The 14,177-nt window shown below is 46.1% G+C and overlaps 1 protein-coding gene across 1 annotated transcript in view; it reads left to right on the plus strand.

The window, feature by feature from the left end:
• RBM7 (RNA binding motif protein 7) overlaps positions 1 to 14,177 on the plus strand; it is a 383,615-nt gene that overhangs the window by 200,971 nt on the left and 168,467 nt on the right. The window contains exon 3 of the mRNA XM_044080975.1: positions 9,622 to 9,727. Coding sequence (XP_043936910.1) covers positions 9,622 to 9,727 — 106 coding nt within the window. The remainder of the gene's footprint in view (positions 1 to 9,621; positions 9,728 to 14,177) is intronic.

Consider the following 14,177-nt stretch of genomic DNA (forward strand, 5'->3'; position numbering starts at 1 on the left):
CAGTGCCTGTCAATCTTCCATCTCTCTTGCTCCGGACCTAGAGATCCACTCTCAGGTTTCCCCACTGGGAATAACCCCCTCTTCCGAGGATTCTCCTGACCAGTCAGGAGATCCTCCGCACAAGAGGACTTGTAAGAGGAAACACCTAGACTCCCCTGAGTCTATCACTTTAGATACCGACTTAGACGAGTCGGAGGGATCCCCAAGATCCCCCTCTGAGGATGTCTCCTTTTCAGACATCCTAGAACTCCTAAAACAGAGGGGAAACTGGCCCTCCACAAATCCCTCTGAGGATGAGTCGGTATACCTAGAGGCATTTGGATCTCGACCCTCCACCTCCTGGGTGTTTGTGCCTTTCGACCCCCTTATGGAGGTTATTGCTCGAAAGGCTTGGGCTGCTCCTGACTCTGTAGAGCCAGTTCCTAGGAGGCCGTCTAAATTTATTACAGCCCCTTCTGAAAAGCAATTCCTTACAAAAGGTGTCCCTGTTGATGCCATGGTGGTGGCGGCCGCCACTAAGAAGGAACTTGCAGATCCTTCCATACCAGTCCATCCTCCTAATAAGGCTTCTAGGACCATGGATAGGTATGGCAAGCGGATGTTCTCCTCAGCGACCTTTGCCATGCGCTCGCTGAGCTACTTATGTCACTTCACCAGACTCCAAAGGGACATCCTTAAGGAACTAGGTGAAGTAGTGCAGGATCCTACGGCTGCAGGGGCTCAAGAGAAAATTGCTTCTCAGCTAGGAATCCTTAATTCTATAGCTAACTCCTCCATGCGACTGATATATGCAGCAGATGGAGCGAGTAGAGCCGCGGGTACAGGAGTGGCTCTTAGACGTCAATCCTGGATGCGGCTCTGTAATTTTGCAGATCCCTTTAAGGCGTCCTTCACAAATTCTCCCTTTGATGGGTCAGCATTGTTTGGCCCTCAAGTGAAGGATACATTGACCAGGTGTGAGCAGGATGGCAAGACTTTCTGCCGTAGGGGTCCGTTTTTCTACCCCCTCTAGACCTTACCCCAAAGGTCAGAAGGGCGGAAAAATGTGGTTCCGTAAATCCCAGGGAGTCACGCCGGATGTGGTCAGTTTATCCCTAGAGGCAGAGGGGTAATAATAACAGACGCCTAGAGGCAGAGGGGTCCACAAAACCAGGGAAGCAGAGAGCCTCTCTCTGACAAGCCCCTTCCAGCATCCCTGAGATGTTGCCCGACTGTCCATCCTTGGAGGCAGTCGGGGAAGACTATCGCTGTACCCAGAAGCCTGGCATGCCTCTCTCAAGACAGATGGGTACAGTCGATTATATCCGAGGGTTACAAAATTCCTTTCGAGGAAAGTCCTTTCTCTCAAATTCCCTTCCAGATGTACCACCCGGTCTAAGGGAAGTTGCAGAGTCAGAAGTATTAAAGCTTCTACAAAAAGAGCCATTCAGCCAGTTACAACAGACCATTCAGAGCCGGAATCTACTCAAGATTCTTTTTGGTCCCCAAAAAGACGGAGACTGGAGACCAATATTGGATCTCAGCAGACTCAACAAGTCTGTGAGAAAGACAAGATTTCGAATGGTCACACTTCAATCAATTTTGCCCTTCCTAGAGAAGGACAACTGGATGTGCTCAATAGATCTTCAGGACTGCATACTATCACATAAAAATTCACAGACGCTCCAGAAGATTTCTCCGCTTTCGGCTGGGGTCCAGTCATTTTCAATTCAGAGCCCTGCCCTTTGGTCTCACTACAGCCCCCAGAGTGTTCACCAAATGTATGGCAGTGGTCACGGCTCACCTGAGACGTCAAGGATTCCAGGTGTTTCCGTATCTCGACGACTGGCTCCTTTCAGCCACCACCAGGCATCAACTTCTTCAAGCCAGGGATTATACATTAAATCTCTGCACTCGATTAGGAATTTCGATCAACTACGAAAAATCCTCCTTATCGCCCTGCCAGTCTACCTTCATAGGCGCAAACTTAAACACTGTTCGGATGTCAGCAACCCTCACAGACCAAAGAATCTCAGATATACAAGGTCACGTGAGGATCATCCTTGCCAGCAAAAAGGTGCAAGCCAGAATGGTTCTGAAGGTGTTGGGACTCATGGCTGCGGCTATTACACTTCTTCCCCTGGCCCACTTCTACATGCGTCTGCTTCAATGGATGTTCACTCAGTGGTCTTACCAACAACTTCCAATGTGTCACCAAATCCTGGTGACACAAATTTGCAAAAATCATCTTTCATGGTGGATTACTTCTCCCCAGATTCACCAAGGCAGACCCTTTGTATCCCCGGCCCCGGTAGCCACTGTCACTACGGACGCCTCCCTGATCGGGTGGGGGGGGTCATTATCAGGGCAGGATGGTTCATGGGACGTGGCAACCGTTCGAATACCACCTGCACATAAATGTCCTAGAGATGAGAGCAGTGCTTTTAACGTTGCAAGCCCTCAACGACTTTCTTCCCTTGGGAACAATTGCAGTTCACACAGACACCATGTCTGTAGTATGGTATATCAACAAACAGGGCGGAACCAAGTCCTACCCTTGTGTCGAAGCTCTCAGACTTTGGCAATGGCCATCTCCTCATCGGTTTCTGGTAGCAACGCATATCCCTGGGAAAACCAACATTCTAGCAGACAGATTGAGCAGAGCTATTCTCATGCCTCACGAGTGGTCTCTCAAACAATCTATAGTGGAGGAGATTTTTCTAGAATGGGGCCGCCCATGTTGCGATCTTTTTGCTACTCCCCAAAACAGCAAATGCCCAGACTTCTTTTCTCTCTTCCCACTGCCAGGCCATCCCCCCAGAGACACTCTAAACCAGGATTGGCCCCAGGGACTTCTTTATGCCTTTCCTCCTTTTCCGCTGATTCCACAAGTACTCCAGAAAGCCACCGTTTTGAGAGCCAAAATGATTCTCATTGCTCCCTATTGGCCTCGACAAATTTGGTTCCCTGCTCCTCCATCGTCACCTTTTGGTGCAGCCGTGGCATCTGGACCCAGTGCCAGACCTTCTGATTCACCAATCGGGTCAGCTGCACCGGTCTATCCCTTCTCTCAACCTCCCAGCATGGTTGCTCCACTTCCTTCCTTAGCCAGGCTTCCTATGATCTCTAATCCCGTTAGGGATATCATAGTGGCTTCCCTAAAATCCTCTACTAGAAGGATTTATACCAGCAAATGGAAACGCTTCTCTTGTTGGGCAAAAACTAAAAATATAGATCCTTTTACTGCCCCTGTTCAAGCAGTTTTGGATTTCTTAGTGGAAATCTTTCACGTGGGCTCTTCATCTTCCACGGTCAAAGTTCAGTTGGCTGCTATCTCAAACTTTCATGTTGGGTTTGCAGATCACAACAGTGTCCCACGGGCTTTGTAGAGCCTTTCTAAAAGGAATCTTTCTCCTGAAACCTCCAGTCAGGAGTCCTCCTCCTCAATGGGACCTAAATCTAGTGCTGACATCCTTGATTCTTCCTCCCTTCGAGCCAGCTGTTTCATGTTCCCTGAAATTTTTCATGGAAAACACTCTTTCCTTGTTGCTATTACCTCGGCAAGGAGAGTGTCTGAACTTCATGCTCTCTGTTCGTCCCCCTTATTTGATCTTCCACAAAGACAGGGTATCCTTGAGAACTAATCCAACCTTTTTGCCTAAGGTGGACTCGAAAAATAATTTGAACCAGTCTATTGACCTCCCTGTATTTTCCCTAATTACTCAAACAGATCAGAACAGAAATTACATTATCTTGATGTTCACCGCCAACTCGGATATTATTTGGACAGAACAAAACAATTCAGGAAATCCGATCAGCTCTTTCTTTCTTATGCTGATAACAAGAAAGGCCTTCCTGTCTCCAAAGTGACCTTAACTAGATGGCTTTCTTCCATCATCTCTGAAATCTATCAGCTCAGGGGAAAACAGCTGTGCTCAACCTAAAGCGCATTCAACCAGAAGCTTAGCCACTTCCACAGCCTTTCAGGCTAGACTTCCATTAGACACTATTTGTGCAGCAGCCACTTGGGCCACTCCTCATACCTTTGTTTCTCATTACAAATTGGATTTGGCCTCCAGGGATAGAGCCAGTTTTGGCTCTACAGTTCTCAAGAGTCTGTTCCATTGAGCCACCCAGGATAGAGGTGCTAGGGACGCGGTCCCATCATTCAAGAATGAAGGCGAGATTGACAACTTAACATTGAGAAGTTATGTACCTACCATAACGTTCCATGTTAGTTGTCTTCTCTCGCCTTCTTTCTTGCGACCCACCCTCCTGCCCCCTGGCCTGGACAGACCTTTTTCTCCCTACATGGAAGAATGCTTCTTAAGACCAGACAGTTCTGGTCTGCCTTACCCATCCTTCAGGCTTTTCTACCTTTCTTTCCTTCTGGGAAGTTTTTATGCTAGGTGTTATTGCCTATAGATAACAAGCGAGATCTGGGTACTTACCGCCTTGCATCATGGGATATGGGGCTGCCTCGAGCTGGTAAAAGTGACTCTCGAGCTTAGCAAAGTGCGAATGGAGCCGAGGATCGGCTCCGAACCCATCAAGCAAGAAAGAAGGCGAGAGAAGACAACTAACCTGGAACGTTATGGTAGGTACATAACTTCCATTTTCGAGAGTGTGCGTTTTTCTGTTACATTTGTGAACCCTCGACACTGTTATGTCAAAGGAACCTAAAGAAGCTAAGGTCTCAGGCTTTAAGAAGTGTGACTCGTGCCGTCAGAAAAAGACGGTCACACTTCTTGTGTTTACTGCCTGGGACCCCTGCACCTGCAGGACTCTTGTTCAGTATGTCATGCATTCAGTCCAAGAGTCCTGCAGGAGTGCAGGAATAAACTGATACTGAGGGGCTTGTTAAAGCCCGAGGGCTCCCCGACTAAGTCTGCGTCGAGGAGGCCCTTGAAACCTGCAAAACAGTCTCCTCCAAGTACTAAGCCTTCGGCTGCTGCTGGTTCCTTGTCTGTGCCTAGATCGGCTCCGGCTGGAGCCGATCCCTTTGAGTCACAAGTTCCGGTCTCAGCACCACTCTGTGCCGATACCTCTGAGCCCATGCTTTCGCTGTCTGCTCCGGCTGGAGCCGACGTGTCTTCGGCTCCGTTGGCTCCATCTAAGAAGAGGTCAAGATCCCCTTCATTGGAGTCCATCCATTCGGCTCCGAGGTCTCCCCTGCTCTCGGAGCGGAGCCATCTTAGCTGATCTCTGTGGTCCAGACTCGTCCAGGCACGTTTTTACAAAGGTCAAATGGATTTTGGACATAATAGACAAAGGTTACAGGTTCCACTTCCATACCTTACCAACAAGACTAGGCATGCCAAACCTGCCACAAAATCAAAGGGCAGAGGCACTCATACAAGTTTCAAAGCTGCTACAAATCAAAGCAATAGAAAAGGCTCCTCCTCAGGAACAAGGCCAGGGATTCTACTCAAGACTGTTCCTTGTTCCAAGAAATGAAAAGCAATGGAGACCTATACTGGACTTGTCCGCTCAACACTTTTCTCATTGTGCCAAAATTCAAAATGCTGACGTTACAGCAACTTCTTCCCATGCTGGGCAAGGGGTCTTGGCTGGTTACTCTGGACCTCAAGGAGGCATACCTGCATGTCCCAATCAGACACAGCTGCAGAAGATACCTCAGATTTCTTGCAGGGTCAGAGCTTTATCAATTCTCAGCATTGCCTTTTGGCTATTCTACTGCGCCCAGAGTATTCACGAAATGCCTGGCATCAGTAATTGCACATTGCAGACTTCAGGGGATACAAATATACCCTTACCTGGATGACTGCCTTATACAAGCGGACAGCAAGCAAGCCTTGATAAGAAACTTGGACTATGTCATTCACTTACTACAGGCTTTGGGATACACAGTCAACATTCAAAAATCAAGACTACTGCCATCCCAATAAATAATTTTTCTAGGAGCCAAACTGGACACAAACTCACAAATGGCTTTCCTCACAGAAGAAAAACAAAAACAATTACCAGATTACTTCAAAAGCCTAGCAAAGCACACCCAGATGACTGCAAGGAAAATCCTGCAGGCCCTGGGTTTCATGGCATCTTGCATTCTTCTGATTCCACTGGCAAGACTACACATGAGAAAACTACAATGGTACCTAAAATGTTTATGGTCTCAACACAGCCACAACTTAGAAGCAATTATTCCACTCATTCCATGTCTACAAAAGGAATTTTTGTGGTGGGCACAAGCAAGCCAGCTAAACAAAGGCACGTCTTTCAACAAACCTCAAGCAAGCCAAACCATTACAACAGATGCCTCAGATCATGGATGGGGGGCGCACATGGAGGGCAGATGCATTCAAGGGCAATGGGCACCCCGAAAATTGCATCTGCACATGAATCAAAAAGAGATGTTGGCAGTGATTCATGCAATCGAGGCCTTCGGAAAATTTCTTCAGCAAGGTCATCTGCTAATAGACAGACAACACCACTGTTATGTGGTACATAAACAGGGAGGCACCCATTCTTACCCCCTCTGCCGACTAACAATGACTCTTTGGGAAAAGTCCCTGAAACTGAACATACCATTGCAATCCCAGTTTGTCCCAGGCAAGGACAGTGTTCTGGCGGACAGTCTAAGCAGAAACATTATGGACCCGCACGAATGGATGTTGCATCCAGACTTTTTCACAAATAACTCCTGCATGGGGAAGGACGGACATAGATCTCTTTGCCTCACACCTCAATCACCATCTGAAGAAGTTCTGCTCAAGGACACACCATCCTCAAGCCTGGAGAATGGATGCTCTCTCCTTCAGCTGGAATTCTCTAACAATCTATGCATTTCCACCTCTACCATTAATGACCAAGGTGTTACTGAAGATCAAAGCAGAACAACGAAGACATTTTGATAGCTCCAGACTGGCCAAGACAGCACTGGTATCCACTACTAAGGAGCATAACTCGCACCAAGCCGTGGCTCCTGCCTCATTGGCCTCTGCTTATAACTCAGCACAATTACAGGACTGTTCATCCCAACCTGCAAACATTGCAACTGACAGCTTGGAGGGTTCCATGACTTCTCCCCATATCTCTCTCTCCAAAAAAGTTCAAGAGATCTTACTGGAAGCACGCAGGCCTTCCACCAGAAAAACTTGTTCAGCCAAATGGAAGAGATTCAACATCTGGAATGCCAACAAGGGTCAGGATGCATCAGTAATGAGCATCCCACAGATACTAGAATACTTGGCAGAAATGCTTCACAATGGCCTTTCATATTCTTCCATAAAAATACACGCTCAGCAATTTCAGCAAAATACAACTGTGATCCACCTGTGTGTCCGCAGGGTTTGCTAAGACAGTTTCTAAGAGGGATAAAGAATATTAAACCGCCAAGAAAACCACCAGTGCCTGCATGGGACCTCAACTTCGTCTTGGAAAAATTAACTCTTCCTCCTTTTGAGCCAGCAGCGTCTTCAGAATTGCAATTTCTTTCCTGGAAAACAGTTTTCCTGTTGGCAATTACTTCAGCAAGAAGAGTCTCTGAGATACAGGCCCTCATGGCAGTACCTCCATTTCTCATTTTCAATCAGGACAGAGTCTCTTTAAGAACCAATCCTTCATTCATGCCAAAAGTGATATATAGGGTTTCTCTAAATCAAGCAATTCACCTGCCTACTTTCTTTCCCAATCCTCAAAGTAAAGGAGAAAAGTTTCTGCACACTTTGGACATACACAGGCAATTGCGCTACTACTTGGACAGAACAAAGGCCAACAGAAAGTCTGACCAACTATTTGTAGCTTACTGCTGGAGTACAAGGAAAGGCAATTTCCAAACAAACAATTTCAAAATGGATTGGAAACTGCATCAGATTCTGCTACTCTTTTCATGGAAAAGGTGTGCCAGCCAATATCAGGCCACACTCCACCAGAGCTACAGCCACCTCCACAGCCTTCCTAAGAGGGGTGGCTACAAAGGACATTCTAGAAGCTGCTACATGGAGCTCCGTGCATACATTTTCCAAACATTACAACCTGCCTTTATATTCCAGATCCCGAGCAGGCTTTGCTTCTGCAGTCCTGCAGGGCATTTTAGCTACACCATCCTTATCTTAGATCCTACCACCCCCAGCTTGGCTATGGTATTCAACCCATATGTCAGGACTGCAGTTGCATTCTTGAAGGACATAGTACAGTTTTGTACCTACCATAAATGTAGATGTCCGATAGATATACAACTGCAGTCAGGTTTTCCCTCCCTCCTACCCCTCTAATTCTCTTTTTTAGGGTCCACTCCCCCTTTTTCAAATTAGCTGGGGATATCTGTTATGGTGTATCTGTTTATTACTGTTGTGCATGTTTGGAATTTTTATCCATTCTCTAAATTTAGCCTTCCTTGGAGGGCACCTGGCATCTGGGGCAAGAAACACTGAAGAAAATGGCGTCGGCTGATGCTTTTATACCCCAGCCGCTCTGGCCGTGAGGGAAGAGGCGACATCAGCGCCCGGACCCAGACTTTGGAATCCGCCGATCAAGGGCTGCCTGAGGCAGGACAACCCATATGTCAGGACTGCAGTTGCATATCTATCGGACATCTGCATTTATGGTAGGTACAAAACTGTACTTTTCCAAGGTTACTCTTTTTGATTGGATTTCTGAGTGTAATGCTTCCGCCTATCGTTCCAAAGGTTTTGTCTCTACAGTGTCTCGTCTGGATTCATTCCACCAGATCAGTATTCACTCCTGCAGCCTTTTGGTCTAGGGTCCCTATTGATATCTTTTCTGCTGCTACCTGGTCCTCTATGCGTAGAATTTCCAGTTACAAACTGGATATTCTTTCCAGGACCAGGGCATCCTTTAGTTCAGCTGTACTCCGGAACATCCATGAGAGCCTCCAGAGGTTATTGTAACTCGGGACTCTGTCCCACAGATTGAAGAGCAAACGGAAACAAGCAAACTGAAACCACTTCAGAAAAAAGTTATGTACTTAGATGAGCGTTCATCTGAGTTGTTGCTTTTCATTTGTCTTCAACTGTCCTCCTCTTTTCCCCCTGCCCTTTTTGGCTGTGTAGTGGATTGGACAGAGGCAGCTGTAGGCTTCTTTGCCAGAGCTTTGTTTGGTCAGGGATGTAATGTTATACAAAAGGGGCTGGTGCTGTTCTGCAACAAACTCTGAGGGGAGGAGGGAGAGTGGGGCATTATGGCTAGGGGAGGAGCTTGTATTTTGGATCTGGTGCAGGAGTATATGATCGAGTTGGGTCCATGCCAGATCAAAGTCCCACAGGTTGAAGACAAATGAAAAGCAACAACTCTGATGGAACGTTATGTTAGGTACATAACCTTTTTTGTTTCAAACAGAAAGCAATTATTTGTTTGTTCATTTTATAACGCAGTATAGTAACAAGAGAAAACAAAAACTTGGACGGGCATTTTGGATGAAAACAGAACTGTTAGCATTATAAAAGATGTTGACTAAGTTGATTCTAGTTCTGTAGATGTGTTTTGGTAGGCTCAAAACAGGCTAGTATTCATTTAAGACTAGTATTGAATTAATGTTGGTTATACTTGGGGGAGAATGTTTATCAAAGTAATAGCATATTAAACAATTTCTCATGAGATGTACAGAGTGAATGTGGTTGCTTATTAAACTTGAAACTTAATTGTGCACATATTTTACAGGTTTGACAGAAGTATAGGTGGACAGTCTCCAACAGGGTTTCTAACCCCCCAGATGCAGGCTCCGAGGTCCTTTTCTTCACCTGATAGCCTACAGAGACAGGCAATGGTATGTTTATGTATTTGTTATTGTGGTGTAAGGTTATATCGGCTAGATTTAATTGTGCATTTTTAGCTGTTGCAGCAGGTTCCGTGCAAGTAGAGACCAGGAAGACTAGATGATTTGGATACTCTGGAGTGGCCTGAAGTGGTTTGTATTTTTGGTGAATTTTCACGCATTCTGTTGAGTTCTGTGTTGCTTTCCTTAATTATGTATACTTAAGGGTAGGCAACATGGAGCTAGGAGAAAAGGCAAGTTAAATTCCTTTAGTGCAAGGTTATATTGTCTTGGAGATGTGTGTAGAAATGATGGGGAAAAGGCCATCAATAGGGTGATGTTCTTCATTCCCACATTGCTGCAGTCCTAACTATTGGTAGTCCGGCACTGTCCAGTCGGCCCGAATACCAGTGAAGTATAAGGCTGATCGCCGGCGTCGGTCAGGTGCTGATTAGGACTGACGCCAGTACGCCAGGGTAATAATGCGCATGACCGATCTTTCATATCCTCAGTCCTTTTGCCGCATGGTCCCATGCAGAAGCAGTTTTCGCGAGTGCAGGTTGGCGTTTCTGAAATTTTCTGAAGTCGAGTTTCAGACCGAATCAAAGTTGGCTGGCACTTCTGCTAGAACATTTTGGTTTTTTCTTGCCTCCAGTATTTAACCGGATGTCAGAAAAAGTGAATACCAACTGTATTTCTTGTGGGAAACAGATACCCTCATAGGGATTACCATACCTTGTGTATACCACCTTGTTTAGGGCCTGAGCATCTACGCTGTTGGTTGCCGCCTTTTGTGCTAGATTTAACAAACGCACTATTAAGAGAAGGTTAGACTGTGCCCAGGTTAGTGTTTGGGAAGCTGCTTGTTATTATAAAATGCCGCCGGATGTTCCATCTCACCCAAAAAGTGCAAGGACAAAACAGCTAAGCCTAGGGTTGATGAACCGCAGTCCCGGTTGACGCCGGTTCTTTAGAAGGCTCAGTGGAGCCAGAGGTTTTGCCAGGAGTTTCTTTGGGAGTCTCAGGCAGAGACTTTACTGTTACAGGATGTGCCTTCTCAGGAGGTAGGCCAGGCTGAGGGGGCTTCTCAGGTAACTGTTCTTCCCTCTCTTCCCAAGGTAGTTAGAGCCTCTCCTTCTGTTTCCAAAGCACAACTTTGAGAGGCAGGCCAAGTTTAGCTTCAAAGTGGGGCTTCTCCTAGCACTTCAGGTTCTGTACTTAAGAAACATATGCTTAAAATGGCAGAAGATTTGATTACTATGATTAGAGGTTCTATGCCCCTCCTGATAAGAGGCCTAGGTGGAACCTGAGTTTGAGAGTTTTGAACAGTGTTCAGAGGCTTCTGAGTCTTCATGAAGACTCTGCAGGAGCATCCCCTCCTTATTCTGATTCTGATGTGGATGGATTCCACTCCTACAGCTTCTTCCTCCTGAGGATTTCTCATTTTCAGAGACTCTGCATTCCATGAGGGAGCACTCTTTAAATGGGAAGGCCAAGATTACTCTGATTCCAGGAAAAGGCTTTAGGGAATTCTTGTTTTACTCCCAGCATAGGAATTTTTGTGGTGGGCACAAGCAAGCCAGCTAAACAAAGGCAGTCTTTCAACAAACCTCAAGCAAGCCAAACCATTACAACAGATGCCTCAGATCATGGATGGGGTTTACATGGAGGGCAGATGCATTCAAGGGCAATGGGCACCCCGAAAATTGCATCTGCACATCAAAAAGAGATGTTGGCAGTGATTCATGCAATCGAGGCCTCGAAATTTCTTCAGCAAGGTCATCTGCTAATAGACAGACAACACCACTGTTATGTGGTACATAAACAGGGAGGCACCCATTCTTACCCCCTCTGCCGACTAACAATGACTCTTTGGGAAAAGTCCCTGAAACTGAACATACCATTGCAATCCCAGTTTGTCCCAGGCAAGGACAGTGTTCTGGCGGACAGTCTAAGCAGAAACATTATGGACCCGCACGAATGGATGTTGCATCCAGACTTTTTCACAAATAACTCCTGCATGGGGAAGGACGGACATAGATCTCTTTGCCTCACACCTCAATCACCATCTGAAGAAGTTCTGCTCAAGGACACACCATCCTCAAGCCTGGAGAATGGATGCTCTCTCCTTCAGCTGGAATTCTCTAACAATCTATGCATTTCCACCTCTACCATTAATGACCAAGGTGTTACTGAAGATCAAAGCAGAACAACCGAAAGACATTTTGATAGCTCCAGACTGGCCAAGACAGCACTGGTATCCACTACTAAGGAGCATAACTCGCACCAAGCCGTGGCTCCTGCCTCATTGGCCTCTGCTTATAACTCAGCACAATTACAGGACTGTTCATCCCAACCTGCAAACATTGCAACTGACAGCTTGGAGGGTTCCATGACTTCTCCCATATCTCTCTCCAAAAGTTCAAGAGATCTTACTGGAAGCAGGCCTTCCACCAGAAAAACTTGTTCAGCCAAATGGAAGAGATTCAACATCTGGAATGCCAACAAGGGTCAGGATGCATCAGTAATGAGCATCCCACAGATACTAGAATACTTGGCAGAAATGCTTCACAATGGCCTTTCATATTCTTCCATAAAAATACACGCTTCAGCAATTTCAGCAAAATACAACTGTGATCCACCTGTGTTTTCACATCCTTTGCTAAGACAGTTTCTAAGAGGGATAAAGAATATTAAACCGCCAAGAAAACCACCAGTGCCTGCATGGGACCTCAACTTCGTCTTGGAAAAATTAACTCTTCCTCCTTTTGAGCCAGCAGCGTCTTCAGAATTGCAATTTCTCTCCTGGAAAACAGTTTTCCTGTTGGCAATTACTTCAGCAAGAAGAGTCTCTGAGATACAGGCCCTCATGGCAGTACCTCCATTTCTCATTTTCAATCAGGACAGAGTCTCTTTAAGAACCAATCCTTCATTCATGCCAAAAGTGATATATAGGGTTTCTCTAAATCAAGCAATTCACCTGCCTACTTTCTTTCCCAATCCTCAAAGTAAAGGAGAAAAGTTTCTGCACACTTTGGACATACACAGGCAATTGCGCTACTACTTGGACAGAACAAAGGCCAACAGAAAGTCTGACCAACTATTTGTAGCTTACGCTGCTGGAGTACAAGGAAAGGCAATTTCCAAACAAACAATTTCAAAATGGATTGGAAACTGCATCAGATTCTGCTACTCTTTTCATGGAAAAGGTGTGCCAGCCAATATCAGGCCACACTCCACCAGCTACAGCCACCTCCACAGCCTTCCTAAGAGGGTGTGGCTACAAAGGACATTCTAGAAGCTGCTACATGGAGCTCCGTGCATACATTTTCCAAACATTACAACCTGCCTTTATATTCCAGATCCCGAGCAGGCTTTGCTTCTGCAGTCCTGCAGGGCATTTTAACTACACCATCCTTATCTTAGATCCTACCACCCCAGCTTGGCTATGGTATTCAACCCATATGTCAGGACTGCAGTTGCATTCTTGAAGGACATAGTACAGTTTTGTACCTACCATAAATGTAGATGTCCGATAGATATACAACTGCAGTCAGGTTTTCCTCCCTCCTACCCTCTAATTCTCTTTTTTAGGGTCCACTCCCCCTTTTTCAAATTAGCTGGGGATATCTGTTATGGTGTATCTGTTTATTACTGTTGTGCATGTTTGGAATTTTTATCCATTCTCTAAATTTAGCCTTCCTTGGAGGGCACCTGGCATCTGGGGCAAGAAACACTGAAGAAAATGGCGTCGGCTGATGCTTTTATACCCCAGCTCTGACGCCGGGGAAGAGGCGACATCAGCCAACGCGGACCCAGACTTTGGAATCCGCCGATCAAGGGCTGCCTGAGGCAGGACAACCCATATGTCAGGACTGCAGTTGCATATCTATCGGACATCTGCATTTATGGTAGGTACAAAACTGTACTTTTCCAAGGTTACTCTTTTTGATTGGATTTCTGAGTGTAATGCTTCCGCCTATCGTTCCAAAGGTTTTGTCTCTACAGTGTCTCGTCTGGATTCATTCCACCAGATCAGTATTCACTCCTGCAGCCTTTTGGTCTAGGGTCCCTATTGATATCTTTTCTGCTGCTACCTGGTCCTCTATGCGTAGAATTTCCAGTTACAAACTGGATATTCTTTCCAGGACCAGGGCATCCTTTAGTTCAGCTGTACTCCGGAACATCCATGAGAGCCTCCAGAGGTTATTGTAACTCGGGACTCTGTCCCACAGATTGAAGAGCAAACGGAAACAAGCAAACTGAAACCACTTCAGAAAAAAGTTATGTACTTAGATGAGCGTTCATCTGAGTTGTTGCTTTTCATTTGTCTTCAACTGTCCCTCCCTCTTTTCCCCCTGCCCTTTTTTGGCTGTGTAGTGGATTGGACAGAGGCAGCTGTAGGCTTCTTTGCCAGAGCTTTGTTTGGTCAGGGATGTAATGTTATACAAAAGGGGCTGGT

This window comes from Protopterus annectens, chromosome 8.part0, assembly GCF_019279795.1.
Source record: "Protopterus annectens isolate FY-2018-M chromosome 8.part0, PAN1.0, whole genome shotgun sequence".
Lineage (NCBI taxonomy): Eukaryota > Metazoa > Chordata > Ceratodontiformes > Protopteridae > Protopterus > Protopterus annectens.